The sequence below is a fragment of the Sorex fumeus genome, unplaced genomic scaffold (assembly GCF_029834395.1).
Source record: "Sorex fumeus unplaced genomic scaffold, SorFum_2.1 ptg000024l, whole genome shotgun sequence".
Lineage (NCBI taxonomy): Eukaryota > Metazoa > Chordata > Mammalia > Eulipotyphla > Soricidae > Sorex > Sorex fumeus.
This window is the reverse complement of record NW_026606081.1, coordinates 55,796,799-55,824,232: the sequence shown is the minus strand read 5'-3', so window position 1 is coordinate 55,824,232 and position 27,434 is coordinate 55,796,799. Positions and strand designations below refer to the sequence as shown.

The window sequence follows — 27,434 nt, the reverse complement described above, 5'->3', positions numbered from 1 at the left end:
ACCATCTCCGAATGCAACAGCTATGTGTACCTAGGTCGAGAGGTCAACATGACGAATGACCTGGCACCCGAGCTGCGCAGGAGGAAGAGAGCTGCTTGGAACGCCTTCAAGAGCATCGAAGAAATAGCTAAGAGGGCGAAGAACCTCCGGCTCCGGGCACATCTCTTTGATTCCACTGTTCTTCCTGCATTAACATATGCCTCAGAGACCTGGGCCCTATGCAAACAGGATGAGAACGCTATTCAGGTCTCCCAAAGAAGAATAGAAAGAGCTATTCTTGGAATATCACGTTTCACTCAAATGAGAGAAAGAATCCGGAGTTCGACATCCATCCACGATCAAGAATCAGGGACGCTGTCTCATTTGCCAAGGTGTCGAAAATCAGATGGGCTGGTCATGTAATGAGATTTAAAGACAACCGCTGGACTAGAGCTGTTACCGACTGGATTCCACGGGATGTCAAAAGACCGCGTGGCCGCCCACCTACCAGATGGTCAGACTTCTTCGTCAAGATCATGAACGATTGGTTTGAGGCTCTCCGTGTTCCCGGAGCGAACAGATGCCATTGGGCTACACTAGCACGCGGCAGGGACAAATGGAGACGTTACTGGCGCCCGCTCGAGCAAATCGACGACTAACGGGAAGTTAAGTGATTAAGTCTTTCAGTAGCACAGTGGGTAGGGTGTTAGCCTTGCACGCGGCCGACCCGGGTTTGATTCCTTCGTCCCTCTCGGAGTGCCCAGCAAGCTACCAAGAGTATCCTGCACACACGGCAGCAGAGCCTGGCAAGCTCCTTGTGGCATATTCGATATGCCAAAAATAGTAACAAGTCTCACAATGGAGACATTACTAGTGCCCACTTGAGCAAATGGATGAACAATGGGAGGACAGTGCTACAGTAAGTCTTTCAATATGATTATGGAAATTTATTGTTGTTTTGGGAACACACTGGTATTGCTCAGGGTTGTTCCTAGTGGTGCTTGGGGCACCTAATGTAGTATGAGAAATTTGAACCAGGCTTGAGAAGCACCTTAAATCCTCTACTATCTTTCTGGGATTATGGAAATTTGTAAACATAGGTAAAAGTAAGAGGGAACATTTTTGTTATCCAATTCATCAACTGATCAATGATCAGTATAGGGTCCATCTTGTCTGTGCTTGGAATACTCCCTATTTGAAGAGAACCCTCAGTATGAAAGATTTTCACCAACTGGGGCCGGAGCAAAATCACAACTTACTCATAACCCAACAGCTGGTAGGGCACTTGCCTTGCACACAGCCAACACAGGTTTGATCCCTGGCACCCCATACAGGTGAGCCCCACCAGGATTCAACCCTGAGCAGAGTCAGGAGTATGCCCTGAGCACCACTGGGTGTGGCATAAAAACAAATTCCCCTCCCCCAAGTTTTTACTTGAAAACATTTCATTGTCTGTCTCTAGGAGATAAAAACTCTTTAAAAATAACTACATATCATGATCACTTTTGAGAAAATGGACACTAATTACCATCACAGGCTGGTAGCCACAGCTACACGAGGCTTTCATGGAGATGCATTCTGTGAGCAAACAGGAAGTCAAGGGAATCTGGGGCCAACACCGAAACTGAGATATCAGATGGTGGGGCTAGAAGGAAGTGTCCACATCTGGACACCAGTTATGGATCTGAGAGGGAAGGGCATGCCCTGCTGAAGGCAGCTGAGTTAGAGGAAACCTCCCCAAAGAAAGTCCCAGACTTACCTGGCCTACCATCTCCTTTTTCAGATTGAAAAGTCACTTGGAACCACCAGGAAATCTGTATTCTTTAATACAGAAACAAGTAGGAAGAGTTTCCCAACTGTACCCCACCCCTCTGGCAAACACTTTGTGACTAGGGGTAGAGCTGACATCATCACTTCCAAAATTGGGGCCACATGCCATTTGGGGTCATGCAACTGAATATGGGGTCAAGAAAAATCATCTTAAACGTTGGTTTTAAAATGAACTTTTTTTATGATTGATTAAAAATATTGTACACCTGGGGTCATGTAAAAATGTCTCCGGTAAAGAGGGGTCATGAGTAAGAGAAGCTTAAGAAGCCTTGTCCTGCAGATCTGGGGTGTCTCCTCCATGACATCGGGATGTATCCACATGATATCAGGGTGCTGTTTCTGCCAGAGCTAGATTGAGTGGAGGGAGGAGTTGTGATCCCTCACAGCTCTGTGGGTGAGTCTCTGTGAGTGCAGGTTAAGGGAGAAGAGCTCCTTTGTGTCCTTCACATACATGTCCTGATTTACCCCCTCTGCCGAGGGACCTTCACGAGCCCATCAGCGACAGACAAAGGAGAATACAGTTGTGCTCAGGGAGAGTCTCGAGCCCATAAAGATTAAAGCCCAAAACTTATTTCATATAGTTCAGGAAAAAAAAGACATGGCTTTTCACAAAGAATGTTACTGATACCATTCTCTGATCACAAGGAACAAAACTAGAAACGATTAACAAAACATTTTAAAAGGCCATTCCAGAGGGATATTATCCATGGTGGTGAAAAACGGGCACTGGTGGAGGGATGGGTATCTGATCATTGTATAATTGAAACCCAAGCACAAAAAATTGTAAATCTACAACTGTAAAAATAAAATAAAATAAAATAAAAAAATAAAAAAAAAATGCCATTCCAGGTAGAGCTTAAAGAAGCTTCCATGAGGCCTACTTTCCCTAATTTTAGGAAACATCTACACGGGATAAAAGAGGGAGGTGAGCAAAAAATTGCAACTAATTCCAACTTGACACTATCTTATCACGATGCAATAAAAGCATAAAGTAAAAACCCCAAGATTAAACAACCAAATTGGTAAAATTTTTTGGAAAAAACCCCAGCAAATCCAAAAATCATGGCACAAAAAGCCAAAAAAAATCCAAAAAACCCCAAAAAAACAAACAAAAAAAACCCCAAACAAACCTCCCTGCCCAAACTTAAACCAAGGTCAAATAAACAAAATCTCCAAATGCTTTCATTAACTTGAGTCAAAGAGGAAATAAAATTGGAATGTTAGTCTACAGAGAGCAAAAACATGAAATTATAATCTGAAGCCTTTTATAATAAAAGACATTCTTAGCACCAACTCCTCATTCTTGTAAAAAAAAATGAATGGAGCAATTCAACTCACGAAAACAAAACAAGTCCTAGAAAAGCAGGTGTAACGGACTAGGAACAGTAGAGTAGTAAATAGGAAAGAAACTGGGTCAGATACAAAAAAATTCGAGAAAAAAAATAAGATTTCTGGTCAGATTAATTGAGAAAGAAAGAAAACATATTTCAGCAAGCAAAGTTGGAGAATTATTTTTAAAATTGGCAAAATAAAGGTATTTCCCCTCCTTCTACTCTGCTTCTCCAAACTCTCCAAAAACAACCCAAAAGAATGTGATGAGGGGCTGGAGTGACAGTCCAGTGGGCAGAGCATTTGCCTTGCATGCGGCCGACCCGGGTTCAGTCCCTGGCATCCCATATGATCCCCTGAGCACCGCCAGGAGTAATTCATGACTGCAGAGCCAGGAGTAACCCCTGAGTATCGCCGGGTTTGACCCAAAAAGAAATAAAAAAAAGAATGTGATGAATTCTGCAGTGAGTGTGATATTTCCTTGATTTGGAGAGTGTCTGAGATCACATAGGACTGCTGGAGCTGGGCTGGAAGAGAGTGCGGTGCAGGGCTGGGGGTGGCAGGGTTTGGCACATTCAAGACCTGGAGGTGATCCCTGGCGTTATGTGTCCCCTGGGCAAGGAGGGAAGATAAATCTGAGACCCAGGACTCTAGGTATGGTATGACACAAAGATCATAAAAGGGAAACTAACATGCAGGAAACATCCTCCAGGAGGGCTATTTCTAAACCCATTTTTTAGGTTTGAAGAACTGGAGCCCAAGAAACAAGATAGACTGCAATACCCCAAAATTCCTGCAGAGGGCACCATGCACCTTTGAGCCCCCAGCCAGGGCCCAGGAACAGCCTATTGACAGCTTCCTGGAGAGCATTTGAGAGCTAGGAAAGCATCAATGACACAGATTTAGAGGGTGTTGCTTGGAAAGCATCTGATGACAAGAGTTCGGCAGCCATGTTGCAAGTTTCTTAGTTTCTTTTTCTTTTGGGGAGGGGGGGCACACTCAGCAGGGCTTACTTCTGGCTATGTGCTCAGGGATCACTCCCGGTGGGGCTCAGGGGCTCATATGGGGTGCCAGGGATTGAACCTGGGTGAGCCACATTCAGGGCAAACACCCTACCCGCTATAATATTGCTCTGTCCTCTGCTATGCAAATTTCTTTAGGACCCCTGGTTCTGATGAGCAACCCAGGCTGCAGGTCTGGGGAAGGGAACAGGGGTGGGGAACCACAGCTGGGGGCAGGCTAGAAGTGTTTCCTCTACTCTCACATTGTGGGCTCTCAGCCTCCTAATTAGCTCTCAGAGTGTTTCTGTGGAGCCTCATGCAACTGGGACTATCAGCCCATCGCGGTCAGACACAGCAGCCAAACGAGGGGTGTGGTGCAGGGGTGTGGCCAGGTCAGTGGCCCACAGGAGACCATGGGAGGGCATCAGGACAAGGGTGAGTGGGAAGGCTGTCCCCTTTTTTCTGGGAGAGGAACTGGGCTCACCTCTGTGAAGAGGGGGGCTCAGGCAGGCTCCCCTGGGGAAACTGACAAGGCATTAAGGACAGAGGGAGGGAGCTGGGCAGGCAGCACACGGCTGCAGGAGCTGGACAGTCTCTGGCCTTGCAGGAACAAGCCCCTGCCGAGTGTGGCCCCACACTGCACCACCACATCCCAGAAAGATCCATCAGGCCCATGGTGCTGAGCTGAGATTGGCTAGTGACCCTTGAGGCCTCCAGGAGGTCCCCCATAAGAAGAGAAAGGGCTGAGAAGGGAGGCCAGGCAGCATGGGAGATCTCGAAGGAAGGTCTCAAAGGGAAGCAGCTCAAGGCCAGGGAAACTCACTTCAAATTTCAGGAAGAGGCGGGGCCTCGCCCACATCCCAGCAGGCTGCAGCCCCAGGCACAGCTCTGACAGTTCAGCTGTTTTTCTTCCTCCTCCTTTTTTGTTTTTGGGTCACATCGGGTGGTGCTCAGGAGGTATCCTGGCGGGGCTTCGGTTGCGTACCAGGATTCATACGGGGTCAGCCACATGCAAAGCAAGTGCTCAGCGCGTGATTTAGCTGGTATCTGTGAATCGTCTTCCAGGGAGCAGCCACCACCTCATTCAGGCTGCTGCTGAACCACAGGGCTCAGCTCCACTCCCCACCTGCACACCTCTGGCTTTCCAGCCTTGCATGATTGTTAGCAAGCACACACGTGTGCACACGCATGTATGCACACAGACACATGCATGAGTGTATTCACATGCGTGTATATCTGTGCGTGAACATACATGAGCATATACACACATCACACATGTGCCTGTGTGTGCACGTGTGAGTGCTCTGTAGGACACATGTGTCAGAGATGCGCGGTCAAAACCAGCTTTGCGACGCCTGCCTCTTTCAATGAAATGTGTGTCGGGCTTTTATTAAATCATAGAAAATTCATTTGCATACAAATCTTTGGACTTTGGAGAAACCAGATTCCCCAGCTGCCTGGTCACAGAGCACTGGAAAGAAACTCTCATTTCAGGCAGGACAAATTTTCAGGGCCTGACAGCCTTCTCTAGAATACAGAAACATTCACAGGCAGGCCTTCCTCTGCCTGTGAGGCCCAGGAACCAGCTCTCTAAGAATTCCGTGCTTTTGATGATGTTCTTCGTTACTTAAATCAACCAAACGTGTGGAGGACAGGTGACCCAAAGTCTTGCTGCTGTTCAGCCCTGAGGAGCATGCAGTTGCTGGAAGAGCCTTCCAACAAATTAAGTATTAAAACACAGGGTGAGGCTACGATGTCCTCCCTTCTCTTCTACCACGTGAGTCTGAAAGTCCATCCCTTGTGAAAGGATATGGAGCACACATACTCCTCTCCCTGTGTGGCCGAGCTCCTCCACATGGCCAGCACCCACTGGCTGGGGTCTGGAGGTGAGGCCAACTCCCATTTGGCTACAGACACCCGGGGTCACCCCACATTCAAACATAAACACAAGTTAAATACCATCCAAATCATTTTAAATTAGGGCCAGAGACACAGCACAGTGGGGCCGGCATTTGCCTTGCACATGACAGACTCTAGTTTGATCCCCGGCATCCCATGTGGTTCCCCAAGCGTCACCACGCGTCATTCCTAACGGCAGCGCCTGACTGCAAGTCCTGAGCCCTGCTGGGTGTGGCCCCCAAACAAACCCAAAAAAGCATTTTAAATTAAGTAGAGTCACTTGTCTGTCCTGTAGCGCCTGGACTGTGCCAGCTGGCTTCTGCAGATGTGGGCAGAACAAAGATGGACTCCCTTGGAGACAGCACAAGCTGGCTAGTGAAGGGCTGGCAGGAGCCCCTGGCGAGATGGGCAGTTGGGGAATCCCCACCCCCCATCACTGGGGGAGGCCCATCATCGGGGAGGCAGCCAAGCCCCTGTGCAGGTTGGGGTTTTGACTGTGCCGGTTCCGGCTGCGAACAGATGAGAACATGGTGCCGCAGCCCGGGACCTTGCAACGGTGCAGCTGGCGGAGGTGGACGGTCTTGTGGTGGGCCCGGAAGGTGCCCTGGCTGCTGTAGGTTTTCTGGCACAGGTGGCATGTGATACCCAGACTTGGGTCGGCCTTGGGCAAGGGCACGTAGAGCAGGGAGCTGTCCTCCGCAGGGGCCAGGCTCGGGGCTCCCTCACCGTCTCCATCGCTGTCCTCCATAAGCACTGTCCCTTCCTCGCTCACCCCGTCCGAGTCCCAGGATGAGTGGCTGCTGCCCGACTTGGTGCTCCAGGTGGTACTCAGGTCCAGGGCGGTGGCCTCGCTGGGTGCCCCCGAGCTCAGGCCCTCCAGGGGATGCACCAGGCTGCCTGTCCTACTGGCCCCCTGGAAGATGGCGGAGGGCTGGGAGGCCGGCTGCGGGGCCACCGCGTCCTGGTGGGCCTCTGGTGCTGAGCCTCTCAGAAGGCAGTCCCCGTGGAAGGGGTCAGCACTGCTGTCCAGGGCTTCGCATGTCCATGCCTTCTGGTGCAGGTTTAGGTTCGAACTGTGTCTACAAGAGCAAAAAGAGCGTCAGCGACGGGTTGCTGCTTGAGGAAGGTGGGATTCAGCGTGAGACTCGGGAGCGGGCAGTACAGCCTGGACCCAGTGCATTTTGTGGGTGCTGGCCCTCAGTGTCCTGCTGGGGGATGGGCACCATCCCAGGGGAGCGTTACAGTGGGAACTGGCCAGTCTGGGCCACTGCTCCAGTGCCAGCATGCCATGGTATGGAGGGGTCCCTGTGTTCCACCAGCAGGATGGCCAGACCCCGTCCCTAAGAAGTGAGAGCTCCCAGGAGGGTGGTCACAAGCGTGAGGGACCAGGCGGGGACTTGATTCCGTTGAATGCAGGGACAGGTGAAACACACTGGTTTCGGAGCTGTTCAAAGGTGCTGTGACATTTGCAAACGGTATTTTGGACAGGCTGAGTGAAGTAAGATGTACTATTAAAGCTGGTTTTTCATAACTTTTGAATTAATTAATCACAGAATCTGATACACCTGTGGCTGAGAGGGTCGGTCGACCTGATGGGGTTCAGGGGCTCTGAGGTGTCAGGGATCAGACTCGGGGTCTGTGAGTCACCTCCTGGGCCACGTTTGTGGCCCTTTCGCTCACCCACGGCTGTGCCCCAGCGGTCCCCTACCTCCTCTAGGTCCTCACACACGCACTGCAGTATGTCCCCTGGGACAGTCCCCAGTGTCACTCAAATGTGGCCGCCTCACCTGTGTCTGCTCCTGGGGGATGCGAAGGTGGCCCCGCAGCTGGCCCCTGCGCAGGTGTGAGGCTCCCGTGCATGCATGTGCTTCTGGTGTATCTTCACCCCGCAGGCATTCTTGAAGCTCTTCTTGCACACGCCACACTGGAAGCGAGGCTCCTCCCGCCTCCCCAGAGCCTGCGGGTTCGGTGGCTCGGGCTCTGCAGAGCCCTGGAAGCACGGGAAGGCCACGGCGCCGTGGGCCAGAGCGCCCAGGAGCCTGCCAGGCAGCAGGTGCTGTTGCAGCTGCACGTAGCCGGGGAAGGGGGTGCAGGTCTCCAGAGCAGGGGGCAGGCGCAGCTCACGGCCTCCTGCCTCCACCTCCCCTGCTGTGACGGTCAGTGTTGGCTGCAGTTCTGCATCACTCTCGGAGTGGCCAGGGGCTGCACTGGGCCCAGGCCCCGAGTCAGCAGGGTAGGGCTGGTCTCCTACGGAGGGGGGCGTCCCCAGGCCCCCTGGGGGCGGGCACTGCTCCTCTGGGGAATGGCGTGAGTCCGGCCTTCGGCCCTCAGACTGGTACTCACTGTCCTCATCTGAGCTGAGCCGTTTGTCCTGGGCGCGGTCTGCGGCCTCGGGCTCGATTTTGATGGGCACGCTGGACTTGCGTGATTTCTTTTTGGGCAGCACCTCGTTGGCCACCGGTTGCTCGGGGACTGCAGAGGACAGCAGGGGCAGTGAGGGCAGCCCACCAGGGGTATTGGCCAGCTCGTCTGGGGCTGCGGGGCTGTGGTAGAATGGCAGGACAGGCCGCACAGACTTGAGGTGCGGGAAGAGGTCGCCGTTGGGCTGGGGACTCGGGAAGGCAGGCTGGCCCCTGGGATCATCGGCAAGGCCCGGGCGTGGGCGGCTGTCCAGGGCGACCAGGCTTAGGCCATTCTTGAGGTCCTTGTCCCTGTTGTTCCTGTTCATGGGCATGTGCAGGCGGGGGTTGGGGTTGGCACTGTGGCGGTTGCGGCTTCTCAGAGAACTGAACACCATGTTGCAGCCCTGCACGGTGCACCGGTGCTTGATCTTCAGGTGCACGGCATTGTAGTGGATCTTGAGTGTGCCCTTGTCATAGAAGGTCTTCTCACACGCTGAGCAGAACACGCGGCCCTTTTTGGGGCCCAGCCCATTCTGCTCGGGCCTCACCTTGGCCTCGGGGGATGCTGGCACCCGCTCGAGCTTCATGATGACGGGGAAGGAGCCCGAGCCGCCTAGCTGGGCTACGTCCTCCTTCTTAGGGGCAGCATCCGGACAGCTGAGACATGGCTTCTTCTCCTGGCATGGCGCGGATGGGGAGGACAGGAGGCGACCGCCGTCAGGGAAGGAAGCGCGTGGCTCCCGCTGGGGCTCCTGGGCGGTGTCCTTTGGCTGCTGCAGTGTGAAGTGGTCAGGCACAGAGCCGATGAGCGCCGGTGGCACTGGGTTGAAGAACTGGAAGGGCAGCATCCATGTGACGCCGTTCAGAAGGTTCTCGAAAGGGTGGATGCTGCTGGGGTGGCCGTGGTCCAGGGGCCCAGGGAGGCCAGCGCTGCGGGGCCCGGCGCTCTCGATGAAGGCCCTGATGTCCACACTGGCAGGGGAGGGGGGCGTGACCACGGCCTGCTCCTCCTTCTCTTGGATGGCCATGAGCTCCACGATGGACTTGGTCTCCCCGAAGCGCAGAAACTGCTGCAGCGTGGCCAGCTCCTCCTCACCCGTCATGATGCTCCAGTGCTCCAACACCTTTCCTGATGCATCCTAAGTCCAGCATGGAAAAAAGCAGTGAGGCCAGGTACTGCCTGTCAGCAAGGACCACCCTCCTCTCCCGGGCCAGGCTGCAAAGGACCAACCGCACAGGTGAGGTGGGGGTCCAGGAGAGAGAGAGGGACACTGGGAGCCATTTCCCACCTTATTCCCACGCCACCAGATGCCATGCAATAAGTACTGTAGTTTTCCTTTTTAAGGCAAAAATATGGGGTAGGAGATACCGTCCAGGTTTTAGGCACTTGACTTGGACGGGATCGGTCCCAAATGAGGTCCCCTGAGACCCATCAGGGGTGATTCCTGAGCACCAGGGGTGTGGCATTCAAGCTGAAAATAAGTATCAAATGAACAATAGTAGCTTCTCTAGCTAAAGAGTTCAGATGGTGATGTGGACAGAGTATTTATTCCCTTCAAGTTTGATCATCTTCCCAAGTTATTCGCATCAGAAAACTATGAACATGTATTGATCTATGGCCCGTGCACAGAGTGGGGCAGTAATTACACTGGAGTGTTGGAAATCTTTCAAACTCTAGCAAGGCCTAACTTTTCCCAAAACTACAATAAATATTTTATCACAGAACATGTATTTGATGGCCTACTGAGATTTTTCACGGTGCATGTAAGGGTTCTGAAGACGATGAGGAATGGAACGTCATAAATTTTTCATGTGCTGGAGGTTCAAGGTAATTGATTCCATATTTTTAATACTAACACTAGAAAGCAAGATGATTAGGATCATTAAATATTGATCTGTGTCATAATGTAAGATCATAATACTGCTCCACAGAAGAGCTAGAGCCTGACCGGCCGGAGGCCAACACAGGAGCTGGGCAAACAAGGAAGTCAAGCTCTGGGTTCGAGTTCTGTGTGCCACCGGCAAGCTGCGGATGCACCCACAACCTCACTTCACAGGGTCTCTGTCCACTTGGCCGCTGGGTTTCAGAGGAGAGTCATCGCCCACAAATGGTTGTTATTAGTGTCCGTCTGAAAGATGTGGTACTTCTGGGAGGTCAGAGGGTCACAGACTCAAGGGAACTTGTCTGTTCCCCTACTTTATTGCCTGCTATTTATTTGTTTTTGGGGCCATACCTGGCGGTGTTCAGGATTTACTCCTAGCTCTGTGCTCAGGGATCACTCCTGGCATGTTCTAGGGACCATATGGGGTATGGGGATTGAACCTGGGTCAGCCTTGTGCAAGATAAGTACTCTCCCTGCAGTGCTACTGCTCCAGCCCTCCTTTTAAGGGGGCATTCCAAGCAGTGCTCAAAGGACTCGGGGTCACACCCAGCATACTCAGCTAAATGGATTGGTTGGTCCAAAACTCTAGACTGAGCATCTTGGGTCCCTGGATACTGAGGACCACTGGAGCCAAGTGCAGTGGACAGTGGGGGAACTGGGACCCCACCTGGCACCAGTGGGGGGCACCATATGGCACTGAGGCTCTAACTGGGGTGCTACCTGCGTACCCCAAGCCCTGAGCTATGTCCCCTGCTCCCTTACTGGCCTTTTAGCCAGAGTGAATCGATATGACCCATAGCAGAAGCAAGAAAGAGCAGAGCCAGTGTCTGTGCCAGCGAGGAGAGAGATCCCTTTCGGGGAACACGCTTGCTGCTGGGAAAACATCCCCCCCCTCCCTCCAGCTCTGAAAGGCCAGCCCGACTCCAGCCTGGGCGGCTGTAAAGTGGAGAGAAGAGAAGGGAGGAGGGTGGGAATGGGCAGAGGTGGGCACTGGGGAGAAGGCGGCACTGGGCAGGAGAGCTGTGGTGGGGAGCCGGTGGACTGGGGGGTCCTTCCTCATCCCCAAACCCTCAGCGAAATTGGGAATAAACAACACAGGGTTGCGGAGAGATAAAGAGGCACATCCGTGGGGCCCATACCTGCAGGACGTAGCCCCGGATGTAGTCCTGAAGAGTCCAGTCCAGGGCATGCAGGATGCGAAGGACCTCGTCCTGCTTCAGCACACTGAAGAGCCGGTCCAGCAGGATCTTCAGGCGGACGGGGACGGCCTGGGTCCCGTATAGCATCAGGCTGCTGATGTCAAACACCACATTGGACTGGACGATCTCCACCTGGCTGGCGGGGAGCCTCAGCTTACTGAGCGCTGAAAGGTGGGAGGAAGGGGGGAGTGTGTTCACACCATGCCGCCTGCAAGCCAGAGGAACCCCACTATTGCCTGGTATGGGACACAGTCTCGGAGATGTCAGGGACAAAGGGTGCCAGCCTGAGACCCCGCCCCCCCCCGCTCCCCTGTCCTGAGGCATCCCTTCAGAGAATGGTGCCACCCTGTGCATAGGAAGAGGGCAGTGCTGGGGGAGGAGGGCAGAGCATCAGGACACAGTCCGGAGCTGGCCCTGGAGTCCAGCTGGTGTGGCTTTGAGCCGAACCTTCCGCCTTTCCATTGGGCTTGGCGCGGGCAGCCTTCCATGTCCACGCTAGCCAGCGTACTGGTCTCTGCCCACGTGGCTCCTTCAGTCTAGACTGAACTTGGAAACCAGAAAAGCTGCCAACACTTGGCAGCTCAAGTTCTCTGGCTCACAGGGCAGAAGGATGGGGGTTGGGGAGGGCAGTGTGCCAGGATGGACACTTTAGGTGCATGGTGGCTAAATGGGTCAACTGACTTAGGGGGACACTATGGTTCATCTGAAATTGACCTCTGAGGGAGAGTCTGTCACAGACCCAGTGGGGAGGCTGTTGCATCCTGTAGCAGATGGAGCTTCTGGTACTGATGACAGAATGGAAGCACCACTTACAATACCCTCGAATGGACTGATGCAACGCCGGAAACCATGGCGTTTCCAATCTAAGAGAGAATATCTCGGAAACTTGGCTCGAGATGGCAGGCCACAGTCGTATCTACATGCTAGCTAAAATGTCACTCAGCTACTGGGCTGCGTACACCGGGCCAAGAGGGGAGACTCGTTACCGTGGGCCACCCAGCCATGTCTGCACTGCTCACACTGGCGGTGATTTATTTTTGCCGGTTTGAAGCTCAGGCACGTGCAGTTGAGAGTACAGCCGATAGCCTGCAAGAGAATACAGCAGTACTGTCAGCTAGAAATGCATTTCCTAAGTATTTATTAAAGTATTCCTACAGTAATACTCAAGTATTTGAGTATTTGACAAAGTATTTTAAAGCAATGCTCAAGTATCACTAAGTATTTAACAAAGTGTCCCTCAGAGTAATGCACAAGTATTGACAAGTATTTATTAAAGTACCCTGAAAATAATACTCAAGCTTAACAGTAATACGTAGTATTTACTAAAGTTCAGGGTAACCACGGAGTGGTGTGTATGAGTGTGTGTGTGTGTGTGTTATGAGTGTGTGTGTGCGCACACGTGTTTGTGTGTGTGTGTGTGTGATGAAAAAGCCTGGAAATGAGGGGCAATGAGGAGCTTAAACTCCTGCTCCCTCTCCTCTCTGGAAAGAAAGATGGCGGCCACATGGGAGCCTTGTGGACAGCAGGTATGAGCCGGGAGTGTGGGGGCGACTAAAACCTCATGGGAAGGGGGGCGTTTCGCTCCGCCCTTCACGCCCTACCGAGGCCACGGGTTGCCCCCCGCGAGCGGCTCTCCAGCACGGCCACGACTCCAGAACACAGAAACCAATTTCTTAACTATCTGACTTTCAGTAGAAATACTTCCAGGGTCAATAGGTAAAATAGCAGAAATCCAAAACCAACATTTAATTCTTGAACCCAGCTGTAGAAAGCAAATCACTTCACAATGCTTTTTCAGCATGTCTGATTTGGGGGGGGTAAACTCTAAATAATAGTGGTGAATCTTTTATTGAAACAATGAATCTAATCAAAGCAGATAGAGTGTTAACTAGAATTCATCTGCCTCACAGGGACGGGGAGGGGTGGGGGGTGGGGTTTTATTGGGGTTCTTCATGGTAAAAAATAAGTATTGGTAAAGGGAAATGTGTTTGATATTTGCATGACTGAGACATAAACCTGAAAGCTTTGTAACCTTTCCCACAGTGATTCAATAAATTAAAAAAAAAAAAACTCCTGCTCCAGTAACAGGACTCAGTGACTATGAGTGGGGTTCCTAGGAAAGGGGCCCCAAGGCATGCCCTGATTTTCACTTAAGTGTACACTGGTCCTGGGACCATGACTTGCAGTGATTTGCAGTGTCCATTTTGGAAAGATTGTGGAAGATCACAGGAAGATGAAACAGAATCACGTGGCAATTTCACAGTGCATGGGTGTCCCAGGGAAGTAAGACTATGAAAGCCTGTGCTTGGCATTCATGGAACACAAATTCCAAGAACTGGAGAGCGGGAATCCTGGCATCAGCAACCAGGCGAACCAGGGCAGGGTGGACTGGCAGGCCAAGGGCTGCAGTACTGAAGTGGCTGTCACAAGGACAGGCCCAGAAACACAAGGGTGGGACCAGTCACGTGCTGGAAGTGACAGGTCAACAGCTCCTTGTTCACAGAACGTCATGAACCACCAGTCCACAGAGGCTGATGTGGCTCCAGGGACAGGGGAGTTGGGGTTAACGACAAGCGACTGCTTTGAGGTGGGAGTGCAAAGGAGATTCTTAGCTTGTTTCTGTCTTTGAGAATGGCTTTACACAGAGCTACAATTCACTCAACAGATGCGGGATCTGTTTAACAGGCTTAATTCTACTTTTTTTAGGAGATCCACAGTCAGGAGTCACAAATGCACCAACACGCAACAGCCACAGATTCATCGGTGTAGTGATAGTTGACTCGATTGGAAGTCTTAGGAGAGTACTGGCTTACTTTCTGTCGTCCACTGTAGAAACGAGGCAAAAGGGCCCCTTCACCTGATCCAGGCCCTGGCCTAGGCCCTGGCCGTCCCCAGGGCCCTGCAGCTCTGGAACAGGAGCGTGCAGAGAACCAACCCTCAGCTAGCTCTGCCTCTGGCAGGAGAACACAGTGGCATCGTCCAAGGCATGATCCCCTGAGCACTGAAGGCCACTAGGAAGCTCCTGTTCCAAGGGGGAGGGGGACACATGCTGCTCCCTCACTGGAAACAAGGCCTCCTCGTTCTGCCCAGGCTCTGTCCATCAGTCTCTGTGCCCCGAAGACTGCCCAGAGGATGGCCCTTCTGCAGTGTCCTCAGGACTGTGCTGGGGGAGGGGGTACTCAGGCTACGCTTCGCTACTCAAGGCTGAAGTGCCTATTGTCTGGAGTCTCCTGACACCCCCCATACATGGGGTTTCTCAGCCAGCACTGGGCCTGCTGGGAGAGACAAGGCAGGATGTGGCAGGAAGTGGCATGTGGCACGCAGTGCCTGGGAGTTGGGTCTCACCCACAAAGGGCAGAATGGAAGCCAATGCCTCCTGAAGCTGTTGCAGGGGCCCCCACAGGACAGGCTGTCTGCAGCAGGCCCTCCAGTCTGGCTACTTTGATTGATTTATTTTTAGTAGATTCCAATTCTAAGCAGCTTTGAGCTATTATCCAATGTGCATGAATGTAAGAAATATTTGTGGGGTTCTATGGGAACCTCTTTGAATAAGGGTTCGTAAACCTCATTAAGCATTACAGAAATAAATTTAGAGGAACTATTTTAAACTAAAAAAAGTCAACCTAATTATAGTGGCTAAGAAGACATCCCATAGCAAGGCCCTCGGGATTTTCCCATTTCAGAATCCGTGATGGACTGAAATCATAGCACCATTACCTGAAGATAGATCAAAACTTCCAAGATGAAATAAAAATGAGGCAGGCAGCCCCCAACTCCCATGGCAATGAGTTTCTTAGGAAGTAATAAAACCAACTAGCCCTAATGTTGTCAGGGCCCACCTTGTGGAAACAGGAAATAAGGCCTAAGAAGACCTTTGCCTGGTGCTAACACAGACCCTGAGAAGGTTGGCCCACTCTGAGAGAAACTCTGGCTGGAACAATGGCGAGGAAAGTAATTTCTTTTTATTTATTTATTTATTTTTAAAATTTATTTATTTATTGAATCACTGTGGGAAAAGTTACAAAGCTTTCAGATTTAGGTCTCAGTCATGCAAATATCAACACATTTCCCTTTACCAATACTTATTTTTAACCGCGAACCCCAATAGAACCCCACCTCCCACCCCTCCCAATTCCTGTGAGGCAGATGAGTTCTAGTTAACACTCTATCTACTTTGACTAGATTCATTGTTTCGATAAAGGATGCACCATTATTATTTAGAGTTTACCTCCCCCTCCCCCAAATCAGACATGCTGAAAAAGCGTTGTGAAATGATTTGCTTTCTACAGCTGGGTTCAAGAATTAAATGTTGTTGTGCGGCCGCAATAGCGGCCGCGTGGTTTTGAATTTCTGCTATTTTACTTATTAACCCTGGAAGTATTTCTACTAAAAGTCAGATAATTAAGAGATTGGTTTCTGTGCTCTGGAGTCGTGGCCGTGCCGGAGAGCCGCTCATGGGGGGCAACTGGTGACCTCGGTAGGGCGTGAAGGACGGGCCGGAACGCCCCCCTTCCCATGAGGTTTTCGTTGCCCCCCGACCCCCGGCTCATACCTGCTGTCCACAAGGCTCCCATGCGGCCGCCATCTTTCTTTCCAGAGAGGAGAGGGCGAGTGGAGCAACACCCTTTCCCCTCCGGGCAGGCATGGCGTGGATTAATGGAAAGTAATTTCTTTTTCAATCAATCAATCACAACCATCCTGTTATTTGTCGATTGCCTTGAGCAGGCCCCAGTAACATCTCCTTCGTCCTAGCCCTGAGATTTTTTGAAAAAGTGCCATATTCAAGGCTCTTTCAGAGTTAGGAGAATGAGACCCATCATTGTTTCTGGTATTTGGCATATTGGGTACGCCACGGGGAGTTTGCCAGACTCTGCCGTGTGGGCAGGTTACGTTCGGTAGCCTGCCAGTTTGTCCAAAGTAGGAATGAGATGATAAGATGTCGCGCAGCCGCAAATGTGGCCGCATGCTTCCGGGAGCTGGGTTTTATAGTCTCTGAGTCTTGGCCATTGATGGGATTACATGGCTCCAGGGGGCCAGTTGGTGGGTGTGACCCCCGCCTACTGGAATTTGGAGGATCTGGGTGGAGGATGCTCAGCCCCTATCCAAGTAGGCTAATTTCTTTTTAAACATTTATTTTTGGGGGGTCACATACCGGCTCAGGGGTTATTCCTGGCTCTGCACTCAGGAATCACTCCTGGTGGTGCTCTGGGGACCATATAGGATACCTGGGATAGAACCTTGGTCAGCCGTGTGCAAGGCAAATGCCCTCCCTGCTGAGCTATCACTCCAGCCCCCAGGAAAGGAATTTTAAAGTAGACCACCAACTGCTTCCAACTCTTCCCCCTGGCAACCACCCTTTCAACAGACTCTTACCTAGGTAGAAAGCCCCAGGTGTGCAGCTTGGAAGAAACCCTATAAAAGTCAACTTGAACAAAGAACACACATACGCTGCCTGAGCCCATGTGCCCCCTGTGCTCATGTGTTGTGCCCAAGCACATATGTGGCCTGCATCTCCCCTCTTGAGATGTGTACATTCATGCTTTCCTATCTAACACTGGGATGTACACTGGGGCTTCCTCTCCACTCCGGAGAAGCCTGCATTCTCTCTTGAGTACATTACTCTTTCTCCCCCTCCCTTCCCTTCCTTAAAACCTACAAATAAAATGTATGTTTTTTTTTTAACGTCATAGCTCGTCTCCTCCTGAAATTCTTTTCTGAGAGAAGGATCCAAAAGGCCTTGGTAGGGCCTAGGACTGACTTTCCTTTCCTGCCAAAAGCAGTTCCCTGTACCAGCAGGAGTCCACAGCTTTCAGAGAGATCGGTTGGTGGGATTATCTCTGAGGCAGTGCAGAATGAGTGGACATGAAGTGTGGCTTGATGGCTGCCTAGGGGCTCTGGCAGGACATGAGGTCTGTGTGGTGCAGGGGATCACAGCACACTTTATCAATCCTAGATTTCCCAGTCAGTCCCGGGGTGACAAAGGTGGATCGGGAGAAAGCGGAAGACCTCCTCTTTCAGGCTGCCATCTCTCCTCTTCACTTTACTTAAGTCATCTGGGGATTCCACAGGCATCAACCCCCCCCTCCCAAATTAGTTATTTTTAATTTTCTCATGCAGAAAGAGCATGGGAAACCCTTACCATGCACCCCCTTTCCTCAGGAACCCCCAGCAGCTGCCCAAGTCATTGGAAACATGAAGCAGGCATTCCCGACAACTGGACTTGTGTCTTTGGCTCTCCTCTCTCATGTGAATCAAACTCTTTCCAAATTGTTCCTAGTCACTTGGCTAGGCTGCCAGTCACTGTTCAGCACTCAGCTTGCTTTCGTCCAGAAATCAAGGGCACACTCGCGGGGCCAGTACTCCCTGCACACTTGGCATCAGAAGCTGGAGCTCGGTTTGTTTGGGGGGTGGGGTGGGGTGCGGTTTTGGGACCTCACCTCCTCTCCCAGACAGCCCTGCCTGGTGGGCCCCTACCAGGAGCACCGTGGCGTGGAGCCACCAAAACTCAGCTCTGGCTTCTTTGTGACTCATGGGCGCGGTAAACTTGAGAACAAACATTGTCGACTTCAAAGCTGTCTTCATCTCTAGGACAAACAAGTATTTTCATGCTGCTGGAAGATAATTCTGGGGGGGATTCTTGTAGGACAGGAGAATAGGGGCACGAAAAAAACTAGGGAAGAAGGTCGGGGTTTCTGGGGGACTCATCCGTGGTGAGGCCTCGGCACATCGACGTGTCTCAGGCAGGCAGCCTCTCAGTGGAAGCCACCTTACTTGCCCTGGGTGATACGGAGGCCACCCGTGGCTACTTACACGGAAAATAATGGGAGCAAACCAGACACTCGGTTCTTGGGCCCTGCGTGGCACACGGTGAGTGCAGAGCAACCAGATATGGCTGGAGGTTGTCCCTGTGCTGGCCACAGGCTCTGGGCTCTGAGTCTGCAGTTGAGACCCGCTGATCCCCAGCCCTCCCACAGGCAGGAGTTCTGGAAGACCTGGAGCTGGGAGCTGCTACGTATTAGGCCTGGGTCAGGGTGTGGCTGGGACTGAGCAGCCACAACTCACCTCCTCTCCTCCAACCCCCCGCTGGGCGGTAATGCTGCCCCCACTCAGCTGGCAAGGAAGTCGGGGAACCTCCAAACCTGAAATGGGGGTGGGGGTAGGACCGTACCTTGAAGCATCCAAGTGTGGGGCTAAAGGCCCTAAATTATGGTTTCCTGAGCACCCCCCCTCGCAGCTCTGAGGATCAGGCACTCTCACCCAGAACCTACAGGTAAGGACATTTAAGCTCCGCAGGGCAAGAAAGTTTCTTCAGGGGAACAAACGGTGGCCTGGCGTTTATGAGCTTGGCACTGCCTTAAGGTTCTGGGGACTAAGGTGCTAACCAAGACACAGGAGGTTCCGGGCTCAGGGAGTTCATGCTGGGGAGGAGAAACAAATGAGCCAGGTTCAGGGAAGGGCTGGACAGGAAACTCTCCTTAGCCACGTTGCAGGCTGGTCAAGAGCGGGGCCAGGGGCTGGACCTGCCAGTAAGGCCCCAAAGTATTCCCCTCACCAGAGGATTCTGATGTGACATTTGTCCTTTGTTTGAGTTTTGGGTAGTGCTCAAGGCTTATTCCTGGCTCTGTGCTCAGAAATCACTCCTGGTGGTGCTCTGGAGGCCATACGGTGTGTCAAGGATAGAACAGAGGTTGGTCACCTACAAGGCCAGTACCCTCCCTGCTGTCCTATCTCTCTGGCCCCTAGGCAGAAAGAGTTTTAATCAGTGCCCCTGCAGCCCAACACAAACCATTTCTTAAAGGCCACTGAACTTTCTGACAAGGAGCTTCAGGTTCTTCCAAGTTGTACCTTTAGATGTTGGACATGAACCTAGTAGAACACAGCAGGTTCTGGAAAGTGGCAGAGCAGATTTGAAAACAGCTTGATGGGGTGACTTCTAGAGGGAACAGCCCACCCCCAGCTCATGGGGACAGGGCTTGGCCTCTCCCCACTGTGCGGTCACCACCAAGGGTCACTCAAGCTGAGGGTCTTGGCCCACAGCTCTGGTATGCCTCTGGAAACTCGGGAGAGTGGACAGAAGATAGCCGGGAGGCCTGTGGGGCAGCATGTCTGCTGCTGAAGCTGGCCCCAGGCTAGAGCCTGCACATGCGCGTCGGCTCAGCAAAGCCTCAGAGTGCCGTCTCCGGCTCCATTTGGGCTAGACTGGTTGGAAGCATCGGCCAGGTGCTGGCAGCCTGTGTGGTCTTGGGGGCAAGGTGGAAGTCGGGAGTGCAGACACAAAACCAAAAAACTCCTGGGGCCTGCTCTGGGGACTGAGTCAGACAACTGGATTCATCAAGAATAAAAGAACGAAGGCCGGGTCTTGCCACACAGGAGACGTCACCATTCACTGGCTGAAATGCCATCCGTGCTACCCTCTTATGCCAGGGACACACACATGAGGCGAGAGAGTGGATGAGTGGGGCCCTGACCAGAAGGGACCCATGGCAGAGCAAGCCGATGACACAGGTGGGAAAACCCGAACCCTTACCAGATGCTCAAAGGTGTTTACTGTTTTCAGGCTAAGGATAAAGACTTCTCTGTTGGAGATGTGCTAGAACATTTCTGGGTGAAAATATATGGTTCCTAGGCCTTGCTTCCATGTAATCCAGGGTGGATAATTGGCGGGGGGGGAGAGGGGGGAGGAGGAATATTCGACTGACCCAAAGACTGTCACTCTGACCCCCAAGCACATCCCCACTCAGCTTCACCAAACAGCCTGAGGCTGTCTGAAATCTCTAAGCACCGGGAGCACCACAGCCTCGGGGCACAGACTTCTGGGCAGAGATGGCTACGGGCCACCAGATTGGGCAGCAAGGAGCCTTTGGGGGCTTTGTGGACCCAGGAGGGGCTGCAGGAGTATCTCAGGGTGCTGGCTGCACAGATGGACAGTCTGCGGGACAGAAAGAAACTGGCTTTCCCCCCGACTTGTGGGATGAAGGCTGGGCGGATGGGGCACGGTCCTGTCAGGCCGTGGATAAGGGTTGGCAGAGCCAGGGCAGGTGGGAGGCAGGACGGGACAGGTGGGGGGCCCGGCACCCCAGGAGGGCCGATCAGGTGCTGTGGACTTTCTCCCTGCTCAGTTCAAAGCAGGTAAGGGGGAAAATACTCATTCTTTTGATCTTTTAAAATCAAAGTATAAGCTTGGTGCCAAAATCTTTTGACAGCTGTGCCTTCCCCCCACACTTAAAATTATTAATTCTGAAAACTGAAAATACAGAATGCAGAAAAACAGGCAAATATCAACTCAGAAACCAAGCCAAATATTTTCCCTTTTAATAACAACAGCGAAACGATACAAAGATATAAAAAATAAACAAACATATTCTTGACCCTTTATAATTCAAGTTTCAGAGACCTCAGAAGTAATCTTGAGAAACCTTTGATAAAAAACAGGATAAAATCTGCCCATGTGGGGAACCTTGAGACACAGATGAGTGAGCGGGTGTGGATCTGGGCAGCCAAAACCAAAAGCAAAACCGAACCTAAAACACTTAAATTCGAGAGTCATTTTTTCCCAAGGGGCCAGTCAATAAGCAAGGCAGCTTCACAACTGCTGCCGGTGCAAAGGACCAGGGGCCAGTGGATACAACGAAGCAAGCCCGCCCATGTTTCATTTTGGGACCACAAGAGAATTTGGATTTAAACACTCCACGCAAAGCAAATCTCACAAAGCAAATCAACTCCTGCTCCGAGTGGTGCCGTAGGTAAGCGAAAGTTTGACTCGGATCATGGTGCCTGCTAACTGCTAACTGCTCGACCATCCAGCACGACTCCAGGCAGGGCCTGCGGTGGCTCTTCATGAGGAGAGTGTCAGGAGAGAAAGTTGGAGGACAAAGAGGAAGCAGGCTAGGAACTGGCAGGCACGGGCCTACAGGACTCCGCTATGAAGTCTGCCAAGGAGACAGACGGACAGTGAGGAGACAAACAGAGAAGACAGTCGGCCCGGCCACGGAAGAAAGACATGCGCACAGAATCAGAACTCACCTGAGCCCACCACTTGCCTCCTGCATGCCTGCTCTGCCTCTCCTCATGGGCCCCACGCTCCCGAGGCAGAGCCCTCACTGCCTCCCATCAGACCCCCAGGGGTGAGGGACTCAGCTCCCGGCAGCCCTGGCACTTTGCGGATGAAACGGGGAGGCGGGCGTGCGGAGAGACAGGGCCACACAGCAACCCCGGAATTTCCACCACGGGAGGAAGAGCTTCAAAGAATGGCAAGATAAAAGGGAACCAGTTTCCAGGCACACTCTGATCTAAAAGGGGAAACACACACACACACACACACACACACACACTCACACACACACACACCACCTATACCCCACCTTTTGGGAGATCGCTTCTATGAAGGAAGAATTATCTTTCACATCTCTCAGATAAGTCATCAAAAAGAAAAGCGCTACATTAAAAATAACAACAACAACAAAAGTGATAGAAAACTCAGGAAAAGGTGCTAGAAAATTGTGTCTCCTAGAGCCTTGCTCTTCGGGGCACTAGGGTGCGAGATCCCTGCCAGGGGCTCTTGCCACGTCTACACAGGCCGGTTCTTCCAGTAATCCCTCTCGCCTCTCCGGAGAGCAGGACTTCTGCACAATCCTGGTGGAGCCATGGAAATAACTTGGAGAGCCACAAGCAGAAGCCACGGGCAGAGTCCCTTGCCTGAGCACTGTGATTTGCTGTGGTCAAGCAGCTTCTCATTAGGAAGCGGTGCCCAATTTCTGTGAAACTCTCAGCATCCACCCACACTAAATACTGGATTCAGGAACAATGATTTTTAGTCCTCCAGGGAGACCTCTGTGGCTTTTCTCACCATATGGGTTGGAGGGGCCCTTTGCAAAATCCTGGTGACCATGAGATTAGAACTTGGACCTGACCATATTAAAAAAGAAAAGAAAAGAAAAAAGAAAATTACCCCCTCTCCCTGCCACATAAACCTTCTGTGTCCACAGTGATCTCTCCAGGCTGGTTAATATGTCCAATATTCGTTTCACATTCAAGTAGATCTATCAGTGGTAATGTAACCCCTTTTACTCTGACTGAGGGGAAGCACTGTCTTAAATGCCCTCCGCTGTGCACATTTCTTCACCTCTTCATAACTCACTATAAACATACAAAGACATCCTAGCTGTAGGCACCCAACCACACTACAACACACAAGAAACAACTCCATGCTGGAAAGGTCACAATGGTAAAGCAACGCAGAACCCCACCAGGCTTCGTGAGTTAAGATGCTAGTCCAGAAGACTCAATCAGTAATAACGAGATCTCTGATAAGGAGTTTAGAGGGAATTGTTGAGGATGTATAGGGAGCTCAAAGAAATCGTGGAATGCACCACCAATAAAACACAAGAAACACTGAAGAAACAACAAGCAGAAATGACCGATCTGAAACTCCAAGATGAGGAGCAGAGAGCCTCCAGACAACAGCAGAAGATGGAAAAGACCCGCAAAGTAAACCAGCAGACGACAAGAGAACTCTGGGATGAATTCAAGAGGACAATATAAGAATCAGGGGTCCCAGAGGGTCAGGGAAAAAACCCTGATGAAGAAGAAACTGTTAAAGCAGTCTTTGCCGAAGAGTGCAGGCACCCAGATTCAGGAATTCTGAAAGGTACCAGCTGAAAGAAATCCAAATAAAAATACCCCAAGACACATCCTAATCAGAATGATGAAAACCGTAGAGACAGAATACTGAAAGTAGCAAGATCAGAGAAGGAAGTTAAATACAGAGGAGTGTCCTAAGATTTATAGCAGACTTATCAGATGAAACCCTCCGGGCCCGAAGATAATGGTGGAATACAGTGTAAAACTCAATGAAATGAACGCCTCATCAAGAACACTTTACTCAATCATATTCTCATTCAGATTGGAAGGAGCAATACACAACTTCACAGATAAACAATTCAGGAACTTTATAGACTCAAAACCATCATTACAAGAATAATTAAACAGGCTACTTTAAGAGAAGACAAGCTCCACAAACATGCCAAACTCCTGCAGAAAGATGGCACAAAACTCCATAACAATAATCTTTCTCAATGTCCATGGGTTAAATGCACCAATCTAACCATGAGAAAGACAGTGGCAGGTGCGTTAGAAAATTGAACTTAACACTCTGCTGCCTGCAAGAAACTCATATAGGGCTGGAGAGATAGCACAGCGGGTAGGGCGTTTGCCTTGCACGCGGCCGGCCCGAGTTCGATTCCCAGCATCCCATATGGTCCCCTGAGCACCGCCAGGAGTAACTCCTGAGTGCAGAGCCAGGAGTAACCCCTGTGCATAGCCGGGTGTGACCCAAAAAGCAAAAAAGAAAGAAGGAAAGAAAGAAAGAAAGAAAGAAAGAAAGAAAGAAAGAAAGAAACTCATATAAATGGTCAGAGTAAACACAGGCTCAAAATCAAAGGTTATAAGAAAGTTATTCAAGCAAACAACCCCCTCCAAAAGGGAGGGGTGGCCATACTAGTATCAGACAACATAGACTTCAGGCTGAAAAAGGCAATAAAAGATAGCAAAGGTAAGATCTTAATATTAAGGGATCTGTACATCAGGAAGAACTCACACTCCCAAATGTTTATGCACCTGATGAGGGACCAGAAAAATACTTAAAACAACTGCTAACAGACTTGAAGAAAGACATTGATAGCAAAACAATAGTAGTTGGAGATTTCAATACCTTTTTATAGATCAACTAGAACTAAAGTTGAACTAAAGCTTCTCACTTTATTTGGGGGAAGAAATGGAAGAGAGGGGCTTAGTATACATATGGCCTTTCATTCTCAAAAGGCTGAATAAACATTCTTCTCCAATGCACATGGGACATTGCCCAAGATAGACCACATGATTGGACACAAAACATACCCTTACAAAGTCAAAAGTATAGAAATCATATCAACGATCATTTCAAACCATGATACCAAAAGCAGACAGAGACACCACAAAAAAAAAGAATTACAGGCCAACATTCTTGAGGAATACAGATGCAAAGATCCTAAAAAATACTAGCAAATAGAATCTAACAATTCATCAAAAAGATCATACACCATGACCAAATATGATTCATCCTGATAATGCAAGGATGGTTTAGCACATGCAAGTCAACAAGTCAATAAACATAGTATACTGTATCCATAAAGAAAAAATAAAAACCATATAATTTTATCAATAGATGCAGAGAAGGCATTTGACAAGATCCAACACCTATTCATGATAAAACCCACAGCAAAATGGAAATTGAAGGCACTTTCCTCAATATAGTCAAAACCATTTGCCATAAGTTTAGAGGAAATGTTATAGTCAATGGGGAAAAACTAAATGTCTTTTCCTTAAGGCACAAGACAAGGTTTCCCACTCTTTCCACTTCTATTCAATACAGTATTGGAAGTACTTGCCATAGCAGATAGGCAAGAACAAGATATCAAGGGCATCCAGGTGGGAAAGGAAGAAGTTAAGCTCTCAGTATTTGCAGAAGACGTGATATTATATTTAGAAAATCCCAAAAACTACCAAAAAGCTCTTAGAAACAATAGATTTGTAAAGTGACAGTCTACAAAATTAATCTGCAAAAGTTCATGGCTTTCCTACATACGAATAGTGAAAGAGAGGAAACATATTTATTTACTTAAAAATTTTTAAAAAATTGAATCACTGATACACAGTCACAAAACTTTCATGACCGGATTCCAGTCATACAATGTTCTAACACCCATCCCTCCACCAGTGTTCATTTCTCACACCAATGTCCCCAGTATCCCTTCCGCCACCCCTCTCCCCTGCCTGCCTCTAACAATCCCGTTAACAATTATGGACTCAGAAAATCAAGTACCTTGGAATCAGCTTCACTAAAGAGGTGAAAGACCAACACAAATAAAATTACAAAACACCACTTCCAAGAAATAAAAGAGGACAGGAGGAAATGAGAACATATCTCCTGCTCATGGATTGGGAGGATTAACATCAAAACAGCAATACACTCCAAAATCAAGCAAAAAGGGATTAAGTACCTTGATGTTAGACCTAAATCCATAAGGTAGAGGAACACACAGGCAGAACTCTCCTTGCTATTGAAGCTAAAGGCTTCATCTTCAAGGACGAAACACCACTGACCAAGCAAGCGAAAGTGAAAATAAACAAATGGGACCAAATTAAACCAAGAAACTTCTGCACTTCAAAGGAAATGATGACCAGAAAACAAAGATGGCCCACGGGATGGGAATAATTATTTACCCAATATTCATCTGATAAGGGATTAATATTCAAGATATACGGTCACGGTCACAGTCCTCCCGTTGTTCATCGATTTGCTCGAGCGGGCCCAGTAACGTCTCCATTATGAGACTTAATTGTTACTGTATTTGGCATATCGAATACGTCGCGGGGAGCTTGCCAGGCTTTGCCGTGCGGGCGAGATACTCTTGGTAGCTTGCCGGGCTCTCCGAGAGGGGCGGAGGAATCGAACTCGGGTCTGCCATGTTGGCTGCGTGCAAGGCAAACGCCCTGCCGCTGTGCTATCGCTCCAGCTCAAGATATATAAACATATAAAAATATTTAAAGATATTCTGCACTGGTAGAACTTTGCAAGAAAAAAACAATTTCATCAAAAAATGGGGAGAAGAAGGTGAACAGAAACTTCCTCAAAGAACAAATGGCCGAAAGGCACATGAAAAAGTGCTCTACATCACTAATTATCAGGTACATGCAAATCAAAACAACAATGAGATATTATCTCATGGCACACATGAAAAAGAACAACCAGTGCTGGTGTGGATGCAGGGAGAAAGGGACTCTCCTTCATTGTTGGTGGGAATGCTGATTGGCCCAGTCTTTCTGGAAAACAATGTGGACATTCCTCAAAAAACTAGAAATTGAGCTTCTATAGGACCCTGTAATACCACTCCTGGAAGATCCCCTAGGAGGCAAAAAAAAAAAACAAAAAAAACAACAGTGCAGGAAAGCCACCTGCATTCCTATGTTCACTGTGACACTATTCACAATAGCCAGAGTCTGGAAACAACCCAAGTGCCCAAGAACAAATGAGTGGATAAAGAAACTATGGTACATCTACACAATGAAACACTACACAGCTGTTAGGAAAAATGAAGTCATGAAATTTGCTTATATGTGGATTGAGATGGAGAGTATCATGCTAAGTGAAATGAGTCAGAGGGAGAGGGACAGACATAGAATGACTGCCAGATAATTTTTTTTTAAGCAGCATAGTATGTGAATAATAGCCAGAGACAAGGGTGAGGAGGTCTGATCTACAGTAGGAAGCCTGCCACAAAGTGGGAGGGGGAGTGCAGTTAGGACAGAGAAGGGACCCCTATGACAATGATATTTGGAAATTACCACTCTGGACACAAACTGAGTACTGAAAGAAAGTGATATGCATGATACCCTCAGTATTGCAAAGCACAGTGCAAAAAAAAAAAAAAGTTGTTGGCTGTGTTAGTGCAGAGATAACACATGTTGCCTGCACACAGGCTGCAGCTGCCAGGGCCTCTCTCTTCTCCACTAAGTGCTAACAGCAGAGGCCTGGTCCCATGCAAATGCTCTTCCAGGAGTGCAGAAGCAAGGCCTGGCCTCTGCTGAACCTCACGGAGCAGAGCTGACCAGAACAGGGCTGTCCTGATGCTTTCACCACAGGTGAAATCAGAACACTACTGAAAGTCACAGTATCTCAATTTTAACAGTTTGAAAAATAAAAGTCACTGTGGGAGGTGGAGGAGAAGAGGATGGAAGAGGAGAAGCAGAAGAAGTTGAGGAGTAGGAGAAAAAGAAGGAGAAGATGGAGAAGGAAGACGAGAAGGCAAGGGGAGGAGGCGGAGAAGGAGTAGGAGGTGAAGGAGAAGGAGAAGGGCTCGTTCCCGCACTGCTGAG

General features: G+C 50.0%; 1 protein-coding gene across 1 annotated transcript in view; it reads right to left on the bottom strand.

Annotated features, from left to right (window-relative positions):
* Positions 1–6,471: 6,471 nt before the first annotated feature.
* Positions 6,472–27,434, bottom strand: part of BNC1 (basonuclin zinc finger protein 1) — a 67,065-nt gene continuing 46,102 nt past the window's right edge. The window contains exons 2-5 of the mRNA XM_056113914.1: positions 12,509–12,629; positions 11,463–11,686; positions 7,826–9,579; positions 6,472–7,117 (exon numbers count right to left, since the gene is read on the bottom strand). Coding sequence (XP_055969889.1) covers positions 6,472–7,117; positions 7,826–9,579; positions 11,463–11,686; positions 12,509–12,629 — 2,745 coding nt within the window. The remainder of the gene's footprint in view (positions 7,118–7,825; positions 9,580–11,462; positions 11,687–12,508; positions 12,630–27,434) is intronic.